At 28.2% G+C, this 24,941-nt stretch overlaps 1 protein-coding gene across 7 annotated transcripts in view; it reads left to right on the forward strand.

Moving 5' to 3' along the window:
- Window positions 1-24,941, forward strand: part of raw — a 328,767-nt gene that overhangs the window by 291,435 nt on the left and 12,391 nt on the right. For 6 of the 7 annotated variants that reach the window (XM_067045836.1, XM_067045834.1, XM_067045835.1 and 3 more), the window contains exons 2-10: window positions 14,777-14,889; window positions 18,066-18,168; window positions 20,203-20,276; window positions 20,804-20,916; window positions 21,012-21,223; window positions 21,703-21,811; window positions 21,899-21,993; window positions 22,403-22,442; window positions 23,919-23,985. In XM_067045836.1, coding sequence (XP_066901937.1) covers window positions 14,862-14,889; window positions 18,066-18,168; window positions 20,203-20,276; window positions 20,804-20,916; window positions 21,012-21,223; window positions 21,703-21,811; window positions 21,899-21,993; window positions 22,403-22,442; window positions 23,919-23,985 — 841 coding nt within the window. In that variant the 5' untranslated portion in view covers window positions 14,777-14,861. Of the gene's footprint in view, window positions 1-7,871; window positions 8,056-14,776; window positions 14,890-18,065; window positions 18,169-20,202; window positions 20,277-20,803; window positions 20,917-21,011; window positions 21,224-21,702; window positions 21,812-21,898; window positions 21,994-22,402; window positions 22,443-23,918; window positions 23,986-24,941 lie in introns of those variants that run through there. The other variant, XM_014417996.3, reaches the window with a different exon arrangement.

Below are 24,941 nucleotides of genomic sequence, written 5' to 3' on the forward strand. Positions count from 1 at the left end.
TTTATTTTTTTTTTAGCCCTCATTTAGCGCTGATGAAGCTCTGCCGATAGTTATTTATAAATGAATCTCACAAAAAAGTTAACAACAGCAATAAAGATGTTTATTTATTATATATATATATATTTTAAGTTCTGAGCTCTCACTTTTATCCACAAGCAGATTCCATCGATTCTATATTTTTTGGGCATACTTCATGAACAGTTGCTAAAATAATTTTCATACCAAAAACTATATAATACTTGTCTGCAGATTTAGAGATAAAGTAATGCTGGATTTCAGATCTTAACTTAGATCCTCTCTTTTTTTTATGAAATGTTTTCGTCAGATTACTCTTATATATATACAAGCGTCATAGCTTATTAATCTGCTTTAAAAAAACATTTTATTTAGATTATACCTTTTTGGCTGTCAATAGTTCAGTGTTTATTTAGATGTCAAAGTGTTTGGTTCTTTGAAGTTTCTATTAGGTTTTTAATTAGACTCAGTTAATGAAGTTCTTGTGGGATGGCTGTATGCTTACATCATTCAACAGTCGATCAAAAAGTGTGAGTTTAATCTCTGACATAAGTTCTAAATAGGTCAAGTTTAACTAGGTTTGAGTAGTGGCTGGTTTTTTTATTTAAGGAGATAAAATTATAAGAAATGATCCGTGGGGCGGTCAAGAAAGGTACAAAAAAGGTTTTTCTTTTATTTAATAGTTTATTTATTGATATTTACAACTGTATACATATATACACATCAAGTAAATTTGCTGTAAGTGATATTATGACATGATAAAAACATGTGGAGAATCTACCCATTGATAGAACTCCAAAAACATTTCTAAAGGAGAAGATCTCGAGGCCATATTCTTTTCAGACGCCTAGGAGGATTATTAGGTAATGAAGGAGAAGCCAGGTTAGAAACGAGTGGATTTGGGTGGTCGGGAAGTTTATTATGGAAGGAACAGTATCTGGTTCTGGCCAAATCGGCAACATAGGAGACATTGAGGTCCTGATGGATGATTTGATTTGTGACAAAGTAAGTAGCATTAAGGATTTTGTACTGTAAGGATTCGATTCGAGAGGAATTAGATGGTTTAGTGGAGCCCCATAGCTCAACTCCGTATGTCCAAATAGGCCTTATAATAGTCATGTAGATCAGTCTTTCGTAATGGATTGGAAGTTTGGACCGTTAATGTTGTAATAGTCGGAATCGACGAGCACTTTCCTGTCTTTTCAGTCTTGTATGAGGATTCCATGTCAGTCGTTTGTCCAGATTTAGTACAAAATAATAAAAAACAATTCATTAGTTTATTTATTACCAAGGTTTCGTTCCACTTTACATGGATTCATCAGGGCTGAATGAGGACAAGATACAAACATTGTAAAACATCATAAAACAATTGGTATATAAATAGAAAGAGTCTTTATATTTATATTACTTTAGTCAACTGCGATCCTCTTTCATACATATATATGTATGGAGATTATTATCATAATTCAAATAACTGTTGTGCTACTACAGGGGTATTCATAACGTTGTGTTAAATGTAACATTTTTTACCGTGTTAATTGTTATAAGTATAGCATTGTGAGCATACCTATTTAAAGTCATGTTAGATGCTAAAAGCATAAGAGCTCCTAGCGGATTTTTTGAGCAACTTGTTTATAACCTTCCCTTCCAAAACTTCATGTTATTGTTTACTTCTAAGTTTTCATTAATGTAATTTATTACAAAATGCCTAAATTGAGTGAAAAGTGGAAGTTGTCTAAAAGTTTGGCCACTGAGTGTCTTGTTGATCTTCTAACTTGTGATGAAAAGAATCAAGATGAGCTAATTGACAACTGTCATTACATTATTATTATTGTCATCTATTGCTTTATTAGTTTTAAAAGAATCCAAAACAATACTAACACAATCAAAACAAAAATTACGAGCAAGTAACCTAATACAACAACAAATAAATGGGTGTCGAGCTTAGCTGGTCTATTGCGTGACGTCATTCTCCATTTAATAGACCTAGTAACAGACTCTCAGCCATGATAGGGGTATTCATGATGTTGTGTTAAATGTTAAATGTTTTACCATGTTAAATGTTATAACTATAAGATTATTATTATTATTATTATTATTATAAGACATATGTCCCCTAAGAATAATTACATGGTTCATATAGTGAGATTTTTATCTGGCGAGCGTTTATAAATTTTCAGATAGTAGAATGAAATTACATTGTTTTTTTTTCTCAAATCTATCATTAAAATTATCCATTCTGGTTTAATAACAAGGATATGAATACCACAAACACACGAAAGAACTGAGCTGTCACAACAACAAAAATGGCGGCGATCTCAACTGGTCTATTGTGTGACGTCATTCTCCATTTAACAGACCAAGTAACAGACCCTCAGCCATGTTAAATGTTATTTCGTTTTACCACGGTAAAAGAAGGCAATTTGTTTCGATTTAACATGAGTTTTTCCATTTAGCACGCTTTAACATGTTAAACCAAAGATCATGAATACCCCTGTTGTATCGTTTTAACATGGTAAAATAAGGAAATATTTCTCCATAACATAATTTGTTTCTATTTAACACGTTTTAACATGATAAACCAAAGATTTGGAATACCCCGAGCGGTCCCGAAGTGAACTAATATAAGAAGGTTATAAGGAAGGTTTTGTTTTTCAAATGATGAGATTTTGTTTATGGTAGTAAATTTGTTAAGATTCTTTCAATTACGTGTAATAGTTTACTATTTGAATAGCTAAAAACTGTGAAAAAGGACTCTTACTATATTTTATGTTTTAAGTAAGTGGAATAGTCTTTCTACTTTGATGTATTATACTTAGTTCTTCTGTTATAGCTCTGTAACCTTTTACTTATAATAAACTAATATTTTTATCTTGTTCTCATTTAGCCGTAATGAAACCCTGCAAAGTGAAGACAACGTTTCGTCATACTTTACAGGGTTTCATCACGGCTATTTGTTCATGATTACGCTCAACCGTCAGATTTTCCCCAGTTAGGATTACGGAATTTATTGAGGCAGAGTAGACCCCGGATGGCTTCCAACCCACAGAGTTAACTCACGGCTACACTAACATAATAATTATCTTCCACAGCCTTTAAAACTGCATCATTGGAATTAGTTTCATCTTACTCATTGAGCCACGCGCTCCCCAAATAAAAAGAAATTGTAAATTCTTATTTATAAATATAAAATATAGTTTTATTATTCCAATGGAAGTCTTGGCCGAAAAAAAAAATTATAATAATTATTATAATTTATAATATTTCATCTTTTTTATAGCCTAGATGAAGACCTGTAAAAAAGAGACGAAATGTTGGTTATGAATAAATAGGTTTTTTGGCCACCAACAGAACCATCGTCCTATGATTGTCATGACATACGGTCAACTATTTATCTTCCAATACGTAGATAACTAAATAATATAAATAGATAAAACTTGAAAGATTTCAAAATAACAATCTTTAATTTCTCAAATTATATTTTGTACCTGCGGATAGCCAGTTACGTTTTGGCCTAACAAACCATCCTCAAGTAAAAAATATCCAGTTCATATTGTGTTGTAGTAACTTAATTTAAATTATTGCTATTTTAACTATTTTAAAAAACTATCAAAATTAATCCTTATTAATTTTTATGTATAAATAAACACACACATACAAATATATGATTATTTTGAAACTAAGTATTTCCAGTTACCTGTAAGAAGTTAAAAATATTTTGGTACCGTTGGAAAGTGGTATTTTCCCCTCAATCTGACTAAATTTGAAGAAACTTATGTTGAGTTTAATATATTTTATTTATTCATATATTATATATGGGAACGGAGTGGCTCAGTGGCAAGGCACTGTTCTACTAACTCCAAGCGTTTGAAACCGGCACATATAATTATTTATTCTGTTACTGTAGCTGTGATTCAACCCTGAGGTTTCTGTTCCAGCTAGCCTCATAAAGTGGGTACCCTTAATTAGGGTAAGATCTGACGATCGGTCGTGATTCTAACCAAATCATCACCTTGCACAACCGTTGGTCTTGTAACAGTACTTCTTTACAACGTACTGTACCCCTAACATACGAGTTGTAGGGTTACAGATTTTTGTATTATATATTATATAACAATATATTATATGTACTGGAGGTTTCATCATGGAGATTGTGAACCAATCAGCAAGGATGATAAGGCATATTTCGGACAAGATGACTAACACATTTGTCAACATCATTATGACCATAATGACCACAAGAATTTTAGTTATAAGAAACTCCAGTTTCCTCTGATTCCAGGAAAATATTATTAACTATTTTCTTAATACCGAATTTCGGAGAAATGTCTTTCTTATGGCAAAAAGGGAATTTCGAAATTATAGACAGCATGTTTACAATATTAGAAAACATTTGATGCACGCACTGCAATACATTCACTAACCAAACTACTTTGAGATGAAATTTATCTTTATACGTTTCAAAACAGCTCTTTCATTATTGCTCAGAACGACAATAATTCCCCTTACTGTATATATCATATATAGGTAAGTGAAATTAAAATCTTACTATTGTAATAACAACCATGGAAAGAAAAAAAATTTAAACTCTTTCATATTTCATATTTATCGATTGTTTATAATTATTAACAATCAGAAATTATTATTTTAGATAATTGAAAATTTTGATAAAAATATTTTTCAACACTGTATGGGGTGAACTATTCTCTCCCCTCGGACAAAAAAAATGGATTTCGTTTAAAAGAAATGACTTCTATTAGATAGGAAGGAATATCTAAAGGTACTTTTACACGTTTGCCAAACATGGGCAAATTCGCACATGCGCTATTGTGTAGATAGGTTACTAGGATTGACTGGTATAAGTTGACTTAAATTTGTGGTCGAAGCATCAAGTGTCAGTTTTAATTAACTCTTGTTTAAGGTTGTATATTTTCAAAATCTATCGATTCTGTGTAAATACTTAATTTGAAATCTTGTCAATTAACTTTAACAGTTAATTTTTTTATTTAACACATTACAAATATAAATTTATATGTTTGGATAATTAAATTAGCATTGATTTGATAAAAAATTCAGAATGAAATTTGGAATTATAGGTTATGTACAATTTATATGAATTTTTATCATCAACCACCTAATTTCCCGTTCCTTTTTATAATGAATGAATAAATAGAATAAATCAAATGTATTAGTCAATAATATTCAAAAAGAGCAAAACAAGCGTGTAGATACCTAACTTTGTTGCTTCGTTTGTTTATTTAGCATTTGTGTAAGTCTTGGATTTGCGGGAAGGTGGCAAACGTGTAGATTCGACATATTTAACAAAAGCATCATGGCTTACGCGCCACGGGTTGCCGACCCATACCTCAGACCAACTGAGCTCACAATGGGTCACCCATCTTCGAGTTATAATAATAACTATTAGGAAACGTGGCGAATGCTGAGGTCACTTCCTTAACCTTTAAAGGAAACCATGACTTCCTGGACAACTTCTTACTGGAGGGAACAAGGTCGCATCAGTATAATGAGAGGATCATGTCCATATCCGTTTCTTCCCTATTGATCTTAAAAATAGCTGGTGTAGGATATAGTCTCTCCACGTATACTGTGTTATAGTACTTGTACCAACTGAAAGCGAAAAAACATCAAGGCCAGCTTAAACGGTAACAATCTACCACGGTGTAAACTGTGCGATATTTGCAGTGACAGAATTTTCTGTCGTAATAGTACAGTCAGACTATTAGGTCTGGCCTGATAGTTGACAGTAATTGTCGGAGTATCGTTTCCGTACGGTTTTATTATCAACCTTCTCTTCATGCCCGACAACTATCACAAATAGCCATTATGATACTGAAATGTCGCACTTTCTAAACCTTTACCATCAACCTTGGATAATATATTGTATCTTATTGTTGTAATATTCTTAGTTTTTTTTTTATCTTTTTAGCCCTGATGAAGCCCTGCAAAGTGGGGCGAAACGTCGGAAAATAAATTGTTGTAAACTATTTTTGTTTCTCTTTTGACCGCAACCCTGACCACCTTCTTATATATCAATTTTTACGGTCAACTGTACATAAATATATATAATTCTAGTTTAAATTATATATTTAAAATTTTACTGAGGAGATGATGGTTGGAGGTGCGGTAAAAATATAACACAAATAAGTTAAAAACATATTTATTAGTTTCAACGTTTCGGCCAGGATATCTAGCCTTCGTCAAGGTCGGCTTGGAAGAAACGTCGGACCTCCAAGTATTATTATTGTATTCAATTATAGTTATTGGTTGATTGTGAATAAATTGTTTCAAACCTTAATAATTAATTTAGCAGTATTTTTTTGATTAGACATAACACAAATTTACATTTATAAAAACATTATATTTCTGAGTTATTAAATTAAAAAAATATCTGATAAAATACTAGAACGCGCATTAAATTCTTAGGTTATATACTATCATTTCTATGATTTTTTTTTCTTCCTAGACTAACATAGGCATACACAGAAGGGGGCAGATGCCCACCTAAGAGTAATGAAAATAATTAATTTATAAATAATATTTTCAATTTCTTGAGACTTGTATTTATTTCATAAATAAATAATTTGGCATCTAGGTTAAGTTTCAGCTCTCTTTATTAATTCTCTAACAGTCAATCTTAAATATAAATTTACACCTCACATCCAAATTTAAATTTTTTTCTTTTGCAGACTATTCTGCCTATGCCATTAATATCAACCATATTACCTTATTTTGTCACAATTTCATTAATTTTTAAACTTTTAATTATAGATCAACTATTCACGCTATGAATATCTTATCAACAAAGAAATTTTTTATTAATAAGAAATTAATAGTGTTTAGTTGATCAATAATTGAAAATTAATGAAATTGTGACAAAAAAAAGGTGATTTGACTGATATATATGACCTGGCCAGAAAAGCCTGCAAAAGTGAGGTGTAAATTTATATTTAAGATTGTCCTTGAGGAAGGCCGAAACGTTGGACTCTTAAAGAATTAATAAAGAATGTCGCAACTTAACCTGGGTACCAATTAATTCATTTACGAGAAAAAATGATTAATTTAATAAAAAAATATTTTTTTCAAGCAAATCACATGGAAGTTAGTCTGTACAAATAATTTCGAATCTTAGTTCTCAACGGTGGTCCTATGATTCCAAATACCTTAAAGCCAAATAGCCCAAGAGGAGAAAAAAGTCAGTTATTACACCCCATTTTTTTTTTTACTTTCATGTAAATTATAAAAACTGTCACCTTCAGAAATATGTTTCAAAACATTAAAAAGAAATTAAGTTTTCATTCGGAGTTCCTTATCTTCAAAATATATATTTATAAATATATATATAAATTAATTATTTTCATTACTCTTAGGTGGGCAGCTGCCTTCTTCTGTGTATGCCCATGCCTGTACATATATATAATGTTCTTAAAATTTTGGTTTCATTCTTGTTTTCCGCGTTGAAATGTCACAACCTGATTGACTATAGCGTCTAGTTTTGATCCCGAGTACGCCCTTGAGTCTAGCCTGTGGTCCTTTATTTGATTGCCAAGTATTTGTTGTAGTTTGTGGCAAATGTCAAACGCTTGATCTCTGCTAACTAGAATAAAATAAAATCGTGCACTAGCTCTTTTCTAGAACGAATGGACAGATCTGACGACAGGAAACGGAACCGTTCGAGTACAAATAATACGAGTTCTATTTAAATATAACGTCCTTGTCCTTTCGAAGACAGTTCCGTTCGGACCCGACCTCTCTGCTCACGGGGTCCGGCGAGGACTGGCGGAAGTGGGGGTCTTAAAGGGAGGGGATTGGTCTCACTGGCACAGTTCGAGGCTTCCGCCACCACGGCCTCCTAGTGCTCTGGGACTAGCTCTTTGTAAAAACCTTATAATCGAGTTTTCGTAAACCGATTCTATTTGATTTAGTGACGTTTTTTTTTTTGTTTTTATTTGTTTTAATAACATCGATCAGTATTATGTGTATTGTACTTGTATGTTTTACGTGACTACATCACTCTCCAATGTAAGTACTCATTGTAAATAACACTGTTTAAATTATCACTAACTTAAAATGCATATAACGAAATGATAACAGTTTTAGTTCCAGGAGTCCGTAACACATTTTTTAAAAAGTTTTATTTCATTTGTTAAAGTCAATTTACCCAACAATAATTTTAATACCATTAATGTCACCTTTCGAACATTATATCAAATTAAAAGTTTAACTAGTGTCTCGTTTATTTCTGTTGTTAATCTAAAGTTTCCTAATTTAGGGGGGGGGGGCACTTTGTTCGAAACGGACCTGCATATTAATCCCACCGAAAGTGTTGGCTGTAACCAGCACTATAACCTTCCTTGTTTATTTACTTATATTGTTTGAAAACAGTTATGTCATATTTACGTTATTAGATAAATAAGATTAACGTATTTTTTCTTCAAAATAAAAAAAAAAATTAACTTGGAAAAATACTTCCACATTTCATTCGAAAGAATGAATCCATATGAACGAGTATTTTGTAGTGTACCTAAAATAAATGCTGGTACCTCATTCTAAAAAAAAAAATTAAAAAACATCAATTTGTCTCGATTCTGAACGTTAATAGTGAATTAATGGCGTACTTCCATGTTTTGTTGTTTAACTTATTTTAAATTATAAATTAACACAATTAAAAATTTAATCATTAATGCTACCAATCGTATTAATACGAATCATGTTATTTACGGTATCAGGTTATGGAACTTTCGGTAGGCTTAATACGTTATTAGCATAATATTTCTACTTAAATTAAACACAAGACAATAAACATTATTAAATTTAAAATATCCGATTACATTTATAATATATATTTATAGTCATTATAAAAGTTGAATACAGAAAACAAGGCGCTTTCACGACTTTCTAAATCGTTTTAAGTTCATTTTTTCACCTTAATTTTTATTGAAAATGTTTAAATTCATATAGCATTTGCTTCAATAGTAGCAAATCTATCAAAAAAAATTTTATTTCAGTTTGTATTTGTCTTATTCCCTAAATTATGGTTTCTCTCAGACAAACCTAGTTACAATGTGTAGAAAGATCCTTGTATAGAAAATAAACGCAGTATATGGTACTATACTCGGAATACGTTCAATTTATAATAATATCTGATACTTTTTGTCTGCACGTGTAATTTATATCGAATTGTTTCTTCTTAAAAAACGAGATTTGAATCGAGAAAATTCCCGCGTTTTTTTAGTTCGGTTTTATAGCACGCATTTCGCTATTTTTCACATTTTTTTTTATTGAACAATTTAATTTTTTTTTTTTTTCCACGAAATAAAAGTTTTTCGAAGCTTAAAGATTAAGCCATCGATTTCTATGACTTACAAATAAATATATTATTTTTATTTTCTAAATTAATTCGATACTAAAATAAAAAAAAAAAACATACAATAACTTTTTTTGATTTGTCAATTACCTGTTCAGTACATAACTATATATTTGTATTCAAGAACGATCAATCTCAAGGAACGGAACGATTCGATTGTTATTTTTGTTATGATTTGCATTCAAAGTTTTCCATTGTCTATTAAATCATTCGTCACAGAGAGATCGATTGTTTTACTCAAACGATATTATTCAATCATGAATGGTATTAAAAGAAGAAAAAAAAAACCATTATTATGACCGTAAAAATATTTACATAATAATATTCTGCTTTATAATGTTTTTATAAAATGATTAATGTGAAATATTATTACTTTAAAATCCCATTTATAACTAAACAATGATTTAAGTAAACAATCGATTAGTTAACCGATGAATACATTTGTAATTTACATATTTGTAAACAGAACTATGCCAGGTACGTTGCTATAATTTATTGAGGGGAAACCTAATCTACATTTTCCCAGCTATTTTTAAATTTTTAATTTTAACAAATTATTTTGGATTTGAACTTTTCACTTAGCAATCTTTTGTGCATGTTGACACATCGTTGTCATGGTTTGACGAGATTCAACTAAAAAAATAAGCGAAATTGTGTTTACCTTAAAAAAACAAAAAACAATCACAACAAAGCTGTTTAACTTTCAAATAATTTTTAATTCCATTAAAAGTAATTTAGCATATTTAGAGAAAGCGTTTATTAAGATCTTTAAAAAAGAAGGTGACCCACATTATCTAGCCATCGATTAGAAACAACCCAAAAATTAAATTTAAAGGAATCGTGAATTAATGAGATTCAGGTCACCTTAAAATGCAGATATGCAGTATAAGGAACATTTTAACCTATTATACGGGGCTATGAAAAAAAAAAAAAATTAAATTTTAAGTTCTATTTCTCAAAATCATGGCCATAACAGTTAGAACAGTCTTGGACAAAAATTGGCTATAGTTGAAACTAACAGATAATGTTGCCATGGATATGATATTTATTTATCAATGATTCATTCATAAATAAGTCTCGTTTCTATGGCAACATTATCTGTTAGTTTCATCTATAGCTAATTTTTGCCCATCCCTGAGTTAGAAGCTTGTCGTCAAGTCACGACCTTGGTTTGACGACAATAAGTTTCTTTTTTATTCAAACATTCTATTGATAAAATACCATTTTTGTTTTAACTTAAATGGTATTGGTTTTAGTTTTAAATTTTAGTAAATTTTTGTGTAAAGTATTTTATCAGATATATTGTATTTTAAACTTACCACATTTTCAAATTACTAGAGGATGGTTTGAAACATCCCTGAATATCAGAATATCTCCCGTCTCGAAAAAAAACACAATAATTAAGATACTATTAGTCGAAAACCTAGCAATTTGCCCACTACCAGGGTTACGTGATCTCATATTTACATAATGTTTTGTTTACGATCGGTTACCAGATGGATAATCGATAATCGTGATAATCGAATCATGTAGTTGGTGCTGCCGCTAGTTACATGGTCGATCTACACATTTACCACTTGTCGCAAATACAAATACTTGGTGATAGTACAAGGCAGAATACAAGAAAAAAAGGCAGTTATCTCACCCAAAAAAATGGCGGCTGTTTCAAACCCTTAAAAAAACATTAATTTTTCATTCCGAGCTCTATATCTTAAAAACTACCTACAACACTCGAAAATCTAAAAGAACATTATTTAAAGAAGAATAAATTCGCTAAAATATGAGCCATAATAGGGCTATTAGCGTCAAATAGTTCTCGAGATATAGCCTTTTAAAAAGCAACATTTCATAAAAATGTACGGAAATATCAGTAGTTAGTGAATCTATTTTGAGAAATCTATATCTCAATAACCATTCGACGTACATATGTTTATTAGCACTCAAATTAAAGCTAGTTTAAGTATAAAGTAGTTTATGACCTTTACCATCGTAGAAATAGTAGTTTTCATGATATTTGCTGAAATAAATTGGTTTATAGTTCGGACAATAAGTTTGATTTATGAAAAACCATTTTGGAAACCATTGGACGTACAGATGTCTGCCAGCACTCAAATTAAAGCCTGTTAAATGTGTTATACAATAGTTAATAATGTTTTTCTGTGTAGAAGTAGTAGTTTTTATATTTGACAAAATAAACTCACAAAATTTTTCTAGTTGTTCGTATAAAATGTTGGATTTTTGAAAAAATATATCTCTAGACCCATAAGACGCAAATATGTCTGTCAACATTCAAAATAAAGGAAATTTAACTTACTATAATGTAGCTCATGGCACTTATCTTCGTAGAGGTAGTAGCTTTTATGATATTCACATATGAATAAGAATTTGACAAATGAAAATTTATCTGAACAACTATAAATCAATTTATTTTAGCAAATTTCATGAAAACTACTACTCCTACGAAAATAAATGTCATAAACTACTTTATAGCTCATTAAACTAGCTTTAATTTGAGTGTTAATAGACATCTGTACGTCAAATGGTTTTTGAGATATAAATTTTTCAAAATAAATTCACTAACTACTGATCTTTCAGTACGTTCCTCACAACTTTTTTATGAAATATTGCTTTTTAAAAAGCTATATCTCGAGAACTATTGAACGTAAATAACTCTATTAGGGCTTACATTTTAGCAAATTTACTCTACTCTAAATGACGTTCTCTTAGATTTTCTTGTGTTGTTGCTACTTTTTTAAGATATACAGCTCCGAATGAAAAATTAATTTTTTTTATCGTGTTGAAACAGCCGCCATTTTTTATTTTCCCTACCTATACTTGGCAGACTCATCAATTTTTACTAGTAATTATTCATATTTTTCATTAAAAAAATCAAAAATTGGGGTGAGGTAACTGCCTTTTTTCTCCTCTTGAGCTCTTGTACTATGAGCAAAAGACGCAACAAACATCGATATCGACACGCTTCTTTCGATTCTTATCGGCTATTGTGCTCGATTTTCTCTATTCCTTTATAGAAAGGAAGAAAATAAAGATTGATTAACTGAAAGTAAACGTAAATATCAACAAATTAAATGGTAAATGATAGAAAATCATATAAATATTACTACATAACCTAGAAATTGAACTGTCGTTATTGAATTACTATTAAATATTTTTAATTTAGCTTCCCAAACATATTATATCTTTGTAAACTTATATTTGTACTGTGTTGAATAAAAAATGAACCGTTAAAGTTAATTGACAAGATTAAAATATACAATCTTTAACTATAGTCAATATTGAATCCAAAGATTAATTAAAATACGGAAAGTACAAATATTAATGAGGTGTAGATAGTTGAGCGTGGATTAATGATTGCAGAAGTTTGTCGGGGGGTGCGGTCAGCAAAGAACAACATAAATAAAAAAAAACAGATTTATTTAGTTTATGCCAACTTCAGTTTTAGGCCTACCTTCTACACCATAACCCCTGATGAAGACCTGAAACTCAGGTCGAAACGTCGGCATAAACTCCAATCATTACAAATATAAATCTGTTGACAGTTCTAAAACAATGAAAACTGAACACAATTGTGTGGATGCAGAACAAGCGCTCTTTGATTTGTGACCAAAAAGAGACACTCAAAAACTCGTACAAAACCTCATGCCAACTTGTACCAGCCAATCCAAATAACCCATCTAAACGATAGCGCCTGCGCGAATTAGCCATTGTTTGGCGAACGTATAGATACGCATTCAAAGGTAGAGAATGAACAAGCATTTTAATATAAAATAAAAATTACAAATATGAGACGTATTAATCCTTTTCCTGAAATAAAATATTCGCTTTTAAGATTTAATAACCAATCAATTACAAAGCTCTAATATTATTTGATCCACCCCCTCATGAAAGTACAATATAAATTTAAGACATATTTATGTCTTAATATAATTAGAATTTAATATCAAATTAATTCCAACTTAACTTTATTTATAATTTTCTTTATTAATGATTGATGACAAAATAATAAAGCTTTTTCTAAATAGAATAAAAGTAAATTCATTACACTTATAAACATTTTTTTTTTCTTTAAGTTTGAACTCTTATTGTTCTTATTATTCTACAAGTCCATAAGTTGTTGTTAATTAAATCTCTAATGAGCTATAAATAATTATTATAAATCTATGAATGTTTACTTTTATCTGATTAATAAAGAGGCGAAAGTGTTAAATATATTAATAAGAAAATTTAATGATGATAACATACCTGACAGAAAAAAAAACCATGCGAGCTCTACTGGACGTTCAAGGAACTCCATAATTTAATATTGATAATAAAAAAAAAAAAATTAACTAATTAAAAAACTATTCACTTCTATTAACTATCGTAAAAATAAAAAAGACGAAAAAGACAAACGATCAAACTTAATAACTATAATAAAAAAACAAAAAACACTTTCACTGCTTTTCTTTAGTTCTTTTTATTCGGAATTAATATTAACTCGTAATTAACAAACGTATTCATCACTATAAACTTTTTAAGTTACATATTTAAATAAATATAATTCGAATAATTAACTCTTAATTAGGCACCGGTAATATAGAAAGTATTTAAGTGAATAAGGTTTTGATATTTCACTTTTTTTAAGCTCTGTCCACAGAAGAGTGGGGACATAGGTGTGACCAACCTACATAACCTATATTTTCGAAGTACTTTAAGTTGTATTTTTTATTTATATTTATATTATAAATTATTATTTTCCTCTGAATAATTGTTTATTTTAATAATTATTAATTAATAAACATTCTTTTTCATGTGATGAAAATTCATATATTCATTCGATTAGAAACTGTCAATTTCACTATTTAAAAAAAGCATATTTATTAATTTTTAATGTATAGAAATATTTTATAAATAAAAGTATACAAAGAACAATAGCCCAAATATTTCTGAAATATTTATCAATTAATATTATTTTGTAAATATGCCTTATCATTTCCCTCCTTTTTTGACCTTTATGCTAATTTTGTTTTGATTGAAGTTGACTTATCATGGCTGAACTATTTATATAATTTTATTTATAAATAACATCATAATGATTTGAAATGTTTTTATATTATTGAAAATGTATAAATGATTAATTTTATTTTGTTTTCACAAATGTTTTAGACTCTCAGTCATAAAACATGATAATGAAAATTAATACTAAAATTATTCTTTTAAGAATTCAAATTTCTTTCGAATATTTATGTAAACAATCATAAATAACTCTGCGAAGCCAAAAACTTCGATTCACATTAAATGTCAGATACCATGTTTTATGACCGAGTTTTCCATTTCTGATCATATATTAAGTAATTACATATGCTTTATTTTTAGGGAGGTGCTTACAGCATGGATCAGAAGGCGCAGTGCTACGATCAAACACATTCCATCAGAAAATGTACAATCGCTCCTTAATGATATGCATCTATGCCCAACTCAGGCCCCAGGTAATTTCATGTATTGTTTATTTTATAAGTTTTATTGTATGTTATTGAATAAAAGATTTTATAAATCACTATAGTAGTAAATAAAGGTGTTTTATTAGCCGTAGGAGTGTGTAACAGCTATTTAGAGCTTTTAATTAAGGAAATTTCCTTTGGATAACCTTCATGAAACCAGGGTTTGTTCCTCTTAATTTCTCTTTTTCGAAAAACACAAATTACTGTCATCTTAAATGAATATTATTCCTACTCATACCTTATCTGTCTATTAGAGGTTCTAAAATTTCAATCCTATCTTTTGTTTCTAATGCATATTAAATAAACTATAAACACACTACAGTAGCAGATTTAGGCCTTGTGAGGCTCTGGGCAACAGGGTTATTGCAAGACCTTTTCTGAGTTTGAAAAATCTGTGCCCTTCAATACTGATGGGAGTCTGAACAATTTTTTACGATATCTGTTAATACAAATTGCTTATTTTTTTTTAATATAAAAATACTGTTATTATCGAAGAAACGCTAAACTTTGATTTGAACCATTTTAAAATGGTTAACTTTGAGAATGAAAATGGTTTCATGGTTAATTTGGCACCCTCTTTTTACCTGTGCCCTTGATGGGGGCACATCTCACCAACTCTTAGTTACGATGTATAATATGAAATTGTGGAGCCTGTTAGATTATCACAGGGGTCTGCCGAAGAGTTAGGGAAGTATAGAATACCCTTCTCCCCCCAAGTTGAATGGGGAATCCTCCAGGCTCCTTAAATGAAAAAATAGCTTATTAGCAAAAAAAGGAATCTTTACTTTGACCCAAATAGGATGCTTAATTACTTTGCCAAAAACTTAAAAGTAGTCTAAATGTCACAATTATTGTTACTAATAATGATTTTATTTATTTATACAATTATAAATGAATCCTTTTGTTTTCTTAGAGCATTTAAAGTTAGGAATAAGTTGGTCCAATGTGTGCAGAGGTAGCAATTCGGCTCTGTAGCCATCTATTTTATTACAACACTTAGGGTGCTTTTTAGATTATTAGTATATAGTTTGCTTATCGGTTTTAAATTTCTTTTTTTAGGTTCTTAGCCTAATATTATTGTTAATTTCGGTCTTAAATTGTTTTTAATCATAACCTTTATAATATTCCCATTATTTTTTTAGGATTTAGATATTTTTTTCCGATGAAAGCTAATCTACATTTAGAACGTAGATGACAAAGTAAGATTAAATATATTTATTCCTCAGGGGCAATTAAATATCTAAATCACTCTTTTTATTTTACTATAGTTTGATGTTTTTAGAAAATCAAAGTGTTCTCCACTTGCTTTATTAAATTTTATGAATTTTTATGTCCTAAATGGTGTTGAAATGACTTCAATCTTTGTATTTTCAATATGGAAACAACCACAAAATTATCTTTTAAATGTTATTAGATGTTCCCATATTGTTTTGAAAATGAGCTAGATTATATATATTTAAATGAAAAATTAAACGTATGACATAAAATTGATAAAATCAAATAACTTTTAATTAGGGAAATACAAAATATAAATATATATCAAAGAAAATATTAAATTAAGTTATTACTATATTAAATAGATCCTAAGTTTTTCTAAAATATATAATTAAACATATATAACTATAAAATCTTAAGAATAGTTTGAATGAATCTCTGTCAAGTTGGGTTAGTAACTTTTAAATTTGTTCTATCAAGAATTGATAATAGTAACTGTTAAATGTCTTAAACGCACAAGAATTAAATTTGTAAACAATACTAAACTTATATTATGAAGCATTAAAGAAAAAAAATAATAATAATTTAATATATACCTATTAATAGCTGGAAATTCAAAAAATGTTAAAACAGTTATCGAAATGTAATCTATTGTATTCTTGTAGTGTTTGAAGATGAGCACAAAAAAAGTTTATAAAGGATGCATATTGCGCTTTCAATGCAGTACGAACATAACCCAAAAATCTGACTTTTCAAATAAATTATAGCTCAAAAATTTTTACTTATTAACGATGCATTATTTATTTCTCTAAGTATTAAATAAAATAAAATCAACTCTGTGGAATTAAAAACTATTATTTACTTGAAAATTCCTTTTTTTTTTTTTAATATCTTAGTAACTAGAGAGTAATATACTCTATATTGTATTATATATTCTACAGTGTGATATATAATATATTCTACAGAAAAATATTGAATATTCTGGTTTTTATATTACAATTGTTGACAAAGCATTGTAATAATACTTTAGCTGATAATTTGACAGTAATAATTCCTGGCCTTGAGTGTTAGACTTACATCTTCTAAACTATCATTGTTATTATTATTTTCTGTAATATATGAACTAAGCAGGTTATATTACAGGTTTTTATAAGTATCATTTTAACTTCTTGTTTGTTTGATATAAAAATTTATACTTTTTAGTAATCTTATTACACTGATATATTAATTATAATAATATATTGGTTATTATTCATACATAAATAATTGTAAAAGTTGTAATTTTTCAGTTTATTTTTTAAGAATTGTTTTTTTTTTTTTAATACTTGCATGTTTTATGTTATAATGAAACATGTAGAAAAATAATTGTCTTCTAACTAACAAACATTGAAATAAAGGAAAGCAAGTTTTGATCCTTACATAAGAAAATATTATCTAAAGTCTAATCTCTTGATCCTTACTGGTAATAGATTTCTTGAAGTCACCTGACTTAATATTATTAACATATGTTTACTTAACCTTGAAGTTACCTTCCATTTAATATTATTAACATATTTTATGAACCTTTACAAAAAAAATATAAATAAAATAAAGATAGATATCATTTAATATTTGAATTTTACCTTTAAAGTAGCATTCAATAACTTTTGTAGAACATTACTTGTTTTTAATTCATTGATAAATTTTGTATAATTTAATATTTTTTAATTTTAACCTTGAATTTAAAAAAAAAAAAAAAACTATTTTACTTTCGTAAACTTTTTTTTTTCAAAAGATACAATTCAAACAATTTCTTTTTGCGTGTGTTTTTCAATTATAATAATTAAACAAGTTAAGAAAAAGTTTATTGTGAAGTTGCTCTTTGGATTTTTCTTATTTTACTATTCAATTTTCTGCCTCAATGGTGTGTTGTTTTGGTTGTATTATTGATCTAGTTCTGTATTGATTAGTTGGTGCGATGCTTGAGTGCGCTAAAGAGGTAGGAGAGAGGGGCAACCACCTCAACTATGGGGGCATTTATAATAAATTTTCTCAACCCAAGCGATCCCGTGGGTAAGTTAAATATATATTATTATAACTTATATTTTACTTTATATTAAATATTAGTTTGTTTGAATATTCTTTATTACCATTGTTTTTATTAGCTGTTTAAAGTAATCACCTGTTAACATACTTATTTTAAAAATAACTAACACTAGATATATTTTCTGATCAAGAGAGACCGACAAAGAGTGAAACCTTTTAAACCGTACACAGATGGTTAAATAAAGACTGTTTACTATTACATCATGGATATAAATAATCGCCAGTTTAGCCAACTGGCTCCGTAACATTTTAAATAATTAAGGCCAAAAATATAATCATATAAATTATATCTTTATGTATTTTTTATGACATTCTTAAAATAAATTTTAAAACTGTTGTTTTACCTATATTTCGGTTATTTGTTTTTGAAAATATTTATTCACTAATAAGATTATAATAATAAGTTTGGACTATTATATTTCAAAAATTGAATTAATTTAATATTCTTAATTAACATACCATTTTCGGCCAAATATTAAGAATTATAAATTATTATCATTAATCAAAATAACATAATAAATTAAGAAAATATAATATGGTATATTTATTTATTGACACTTCAACCATTATTCTCGGTCATTTTCTTATTCGATTATAAGAAAGTTTTTTTTATTATAAAAAATTTTAATTTTCATTATCATATCATGATTTTGTAAAAAAATATATATTTAAAATATTATAACTTGATGATATTACATATTTTTATACTAAATGAAGACAAAATTATATTTATTTAATTATGGAAATAAGTTTGGCTTATGAATGTAGTAATAGATGTTAATAAAATTATGACATGTAGTTTTTTGAAATATTTATTTAAAGAAATAATTTTAAAATTATGTTACTTATCCGAAAGATGTGATATAATAATAAACAAAATTTGATTTTATTTTTCAGAAAATAAATTTCTATTTATATCTCGATTAGATTATTATATCTGCAATTTATTCATTTGAATTAACTTATTTTAATGAATATTATAGATTTATTTAACATTACTTACAGAAAAATCTAAAGTATAAGAACCATGAATTTTTAACTATAACGTACATATACAATAACTACTTCAAAATTTTAAACTTCATGACAATAAATATAAATTTATTTATTTTAATAATTAATTAAACTGTGAAAAAATTATTTCTTAGAATCATTATTCAATATTTCTTTACTTATCCATTGTCAAATAGATTAATAGTCAATTATTCCTTATTTTTATTCATATTTTGTGATTAAACAGTCTTCTGTCTCATTTCCCAATGATTTATTATGAGTGATGAGTGAGGATTGTTCAGCAAATAATATTTTTGAATACTTAAGACTAGATAAATTATATATTGGAAGAAGATAGTTGACTGTATAAAGTATATTTCAGGAAGATAGTCAGAGAGGGCGGTCAATAAAGCTACCAAAATAGTATAAAAAAGTATTTAATGTTAACCGAAGTTTCTACAACTTGTTACGCTAGTTCTGTATTTAAAATTCTATCACACCTGGCTGTATTTATTAGTAACTAGTTTCCCATCCACCAATATTTATACTTCCTTAAATTATTATTATTATTTATTTTATATATTTAAAAAAACAAAAAGATTTTTTTTTTACATATTTTCTTATTTTCTATGTATATTTATTTTAATGTTCTGTCAGTTCTTATGTTTATATTGTTTTCATTTAGCCCTGCAAAGTGGAGCGAGATGTTGGTTAACATTAAATAGTTTTTTATTATTTTGTACCTTTACTGACTGCCACCCAGACTATCTTCTTGAAAGATAAATACAATAATTTTACTTATTTAAAGATAAATATAATTAATTTTAAATTATTTACTCAAATAAGTGAAGTGAACAAATTAAACGCTAAATTTTATACAGTTGTTGGCTATCTTAAAACGTACTTAAATTGTGTTTTATAAATATGTTTTTAGAAAATAGTTACATTCTCTTTAACAAAAATAAAAATTGTTATTATGATATTCTAAATAAATTGTTTTTGTTATAGGAATTCACGGCATATAAGTAAAAACTTTGACAGAAATGGTCAAGAAAAAAAGAGGAGGCCAAGGAAAATGTCCAGTAAGTTGAAAAAAAAATTTATATTTTATTATATGAGCCTTAAAACTATATATTTAATAGTATAAGTCATATATAAGTAAGTGTATATAAAATGGTGTATTTGCTATTGATTTCAATAAAAATTTTTTTTTTTGTTCTCCTTTGAAAAATATTGAAATCTTTCTGACTGTTTCATTCAATGAGCACTAAGAGCTTAGAAAAAAAAATTAAACATGCTGAAACTGCTTTATTTCATATATCAAGTTTAGAAAACATTATCAACATAACTCTTCCACCTAACATTGGTTTTTTGAGTAGATAAAATGAACTATTCAAATCTTGAAATATAATTTTCTCTTTGACTAATAAATTTTGAACAAATAGGGTGGGTAAAAGTTTTGTTGTATTCCAGAATTTTCAAATAAATTTTTACTAAAAATTTTAATTTCTCAAAACATTGTTTGATGATTGTTACACCATGGCTTTGTATGGTTCATATGCAAAGTAGAGCATTAGTAATGTTTTAAATTTTTCTTTATTTTTTTCAGAGCGGAATGTTGGGCGTGATGTTTTCCTAGGTGGTTCCTGTAACCCAACAACCTGGCGTAAAGATGAAGCTATCCCCCTCCTTGAAGACCTCGGCATCTCATACTTCAACCCTGTTAGTTTTTTGAAGAAATACAGACTTTTTCTTTCCATTCTTTTTTTTAAATTGAAAACTTTTCAAGCAATTGAAGCGCTCATATCTGCTTTTAGCAAGTCAGTGAATGGACAGCCGACTTGGTTGCCGTAGAACATAATGCCAAGGAATCAGCTTCCGTGTTGTTCTATGTATTGGACCGACGTACCAGAAACGTCGTTGGAATAATTGAAGCAGCCAATTTTGCTGGAACTCAAAGGAACCTCGTACTCGTCACCGATCCCTATAAAGAGGGTGAGCCGGTTGCTGGAGAAAACATTTCACATGTGTATGTCTATTTTTATTTAGTCTATTATACTATTGTTTTAAACAACCGTTGTTACAAATACATAACCTAGAAAGGTTATCTACTATTTGAAGTTGAATCAATTCAAAAGTAATGATCTGTAATGAAAATAAGTTATTTATTAACCAATTGTGCATTATGGAAAATCATTTATGAAGGAAGATGGTCCTTCAGAAAATTTTCATCAGGGTTAGAAAACAAAATACAAAATACTAAAAAAATATTATAAGCTAGAATTAGACTATAAGATGATATGACAATATTTGGTAAACTAAAGTAAGACTACAAGATGACTTAAAAAATATTTTCAAAAATGAACAGCATTAATTAAAAGAAAATGGAAATGTTATGAGCAAAATAAAGTACAAGTAATAAATACAGTACAAGAAATTAAAATATGTATAAAATAAAATTAAACTTATCAACACACATAAATTTAAGTTTATTTTTATTTTCTGTAGAGAATACGAGGAACTTTGCGGTGGGTTGTCTACTTTACATGATTTAGTTGCTAGCCAAGGCATAATTGTTCATAGCAACATTAGGGAAGGGATTAAATGGACCGCTAAGGTATGTATTATTTACAAACAAAAATACTTACATTCACAATTATTTTCCATTTACTATAATTTTGATTTTTGTTTTTTTAATTTATAGATCTTGGGAAATAATAATACAAAATCTCGGAGTAAAGAATCCTTGAAAGAATCGTTGAAGTTTTTAAATGGCACAACACAGGAAGAAGTTCTGAGGTATGCATGTACTTTGTTTATATATGAATCATTGATGAACATCCTCACCTGTGATTTTGATATTAATCATTTAGAAAATTTTAATATAATTTTTGTCAAACTGATTTGGGCCTGTTTGAATCCTTACAATTCAGTTTGCAGTTACGGGTCAGTTAGCTGTGAAAGAGTATGATGCACTCTTACACTGCCAACTTGAGATCAAAGACTTATTACTAACTCTTAAACTGGCTCTATCTATTGAATGGTTTCAAAATTACTAAAATTTCTACTGTCAACAGATGGCATGATATAAAATACTTTGCTACTTCAAACTCAATTTTCTCAAAAACGAGGAATAGTCCTCTATGGTTCTCAATGCCTTACATATATGTATATATTGTTTTTAATAGTATTTTTTTTTCTTTTTTAGGAAAAATAAAGAAATCATGAGTAACTCGGAAAAAAATGATGTAAGTACTGATTATTACCATTAATTAGAAACAATTTTTTTTTCTTTTTTTATGACGAAGATAGTCCAGGTAGTCGAGAACAATACTTCTTCAGGGCTATAATCAAGACACAATCAGTTGAAAATATGACTGCAGTAGTAATAAAAGTAACAATAGAGATAAAATTAGTAAAGAAATAAATTAAATGGTAATCAATGAGTAATATTATAAAATTATAAAGAATGATATAGTGACAAGACAAGAAACAAAGATGTAACATAATAAAAATGGCAGAAGTAATTAGAAAATTCATAAATAATAAAGAAGTGATAACTTATATGATGGTGTAACTAGGTGGCAGCCATATGTCCCACCTAAGAAATTCCAGGATCTAATAAAAAAAAATAATAATAATAATGGAAATTAAATTAGTTATAATAGAGGCATTCATGATCTTTAGTTTAAAATTTTAAATGGAAAAAGTGTTAAATGGAGCTATATTTCCTTCTTTTAGCATGTTAAAACGATACAACATTTAACATGGTTGAGATTCTGTTAATAGCTCTGCTAAATGGATAATGACGTCACTCAACAGATCAGCTGAGCTCCACCATTTTGTCTGTTGTCGTGTTAGGTTACTTGCTCGTAGTTTGTGTTTGTATTGTTCTGAATGTTTTAATAAATAATAAAGCAATGGAGGACAATAAAAATAATGAATCAAAACATAGAAGTAAACAATGACGGAAAGTTTGTAAAACAAGATAAGTTGCTCAGAAAATCTGCTAGGAGTTCTTATGCATTTAACATTTAACATAACTGTAAATATGGCTGCTCACAATCCTATACTTATAACATTTAACATAGTAAAACATTTTACATTTAACACAACATCATGAATACCCTTACTTATTACATTTAGCTTGATGAAACTTTTTACATTTAGTACATCATGAAAAATCCTAATATTACTCATTTATTGCTATAAAATTTGTTGTTTGCTAATTTCATTTCTATTATTACTTTTCTAATTACTTATTTTATATTTTCACCTTATTGTATATCATTTTTTGTAGTCTTTAAACAATTATTTTTTTATGAAAGGAATATGGTCCGGGTGCGGTCAAAAAAACTCAAATAGTAGAATTATGCTATTTTATTGAGCCAACGTTTCGCCCCACGTTACAGGGCTTCGTCAGGGCTAAAAAAGATACAAACACATAGTTACAAAAGGAAAAAAAAGAAGAGAGAAAAAAAAAAAACATAAGTGTATAATAACAGGGTTATAAAATGTAAAAAAGTAAGATATAATAAGAAAAATTAAAGGTTGTAAATAGTAAATGAAAAAGGTAATAGTAACAGATAAATATTCTTTAATTATTTTTTTATATTCTTTTTTACCACCTGGCCATATTCTTCTTAATTTATTATACAGTGTACTATTGATACATAATAATTTATTTATATTATTTGTTGATTTATTAAATAATATTATTGCAGGTTCATCTTCCTTATTATCTCTCTACAAATAAGACATTAACAGATCTGAACGGACTTACAACAAAAGGTATTTATTTTTATAATTGAATATTATTTATTTTACTTATAAAATATATTCATGACATAAAACTAAACTATAAATTTATGGTTGTAACTTTTGAAATGCTAGGTTTGTTGATTATATTAATATGATATCAGTGTCCACAAAAAAAAATTATTAATTTCATATTCATCTTATTTCTTTTACACAATTAATAATTAATACTTGAGTTAATAGCGAACTGTTGATATATATTAAATCATAGGTAGAGAAAACAGATCAATGATATATTCTTCTTTGATGACTGATGTCTTCGTTCTATAGATGCTACTACTTACTGACAGTAGACAAAGGTCGGTCCTCTTTCAGTTTTCAGGACAGGTCCAATCCACTATTGATCCAAACAAAGAGTTCCTTTCTTCCTTCGATGATATAATCTTCTGGGGTGAGTGATGACTCTTGATGTCTTCTTTCCTCAATATCTACCACAGGCTGTAGTAGACAAAGAGTGGTCAGCACAACCTGCTTCCAGGAGACGTTCTTTCTCCCGCCATCATTACTAGTGTTTTCCATTTCCTTGGTTCATTCTCATCTTTGATATTTGATGTAAACGTTGATTGTGCTACAAGGTTTTGTCCATAATTCTCTTCATGTAGATTTTTGCTTTATAATTATTTTCCTCCCCTATTTTTACTTAAATTCACTGTAAATATAATCATGATAGGAAAATAAATAAAGTTGAAAATATTTGAATCTGCTCCAAATGGCAGAGATTCTACTGATTTCAGAATGGCACCGCCATCTTGACTACTTTTAACAATATGTTCCACTCCATATTTGACTTGAAAAAAAATGGTTAGCCTGCTTTTAGGCTCAAACAAAACAAATCAATAATATTGAATGTTGATTCATAAAATAAAACATAACTGTAACTATAACCATCTATACATTAAAAACAACTATTTATCAAAAAAGAGGATATT

Source organism: Halyomorpha halys, unplaced genomic scaffold, assembly GCF_000696795.3.
Source record: "Halyomorpha halys isolate HHAL.00 unplaced genomic scaffold, Hhal_1.1 Scaffold174.1, whole genome shotgun sequence".
Taxonomy (NCBI): domain Eukaryota; kingdom Metazoa; phylum Arthropoda; class Insecta; order Hemiptera; family Pentatomidae; genus Halyomorpha; species Halyomorpha halys.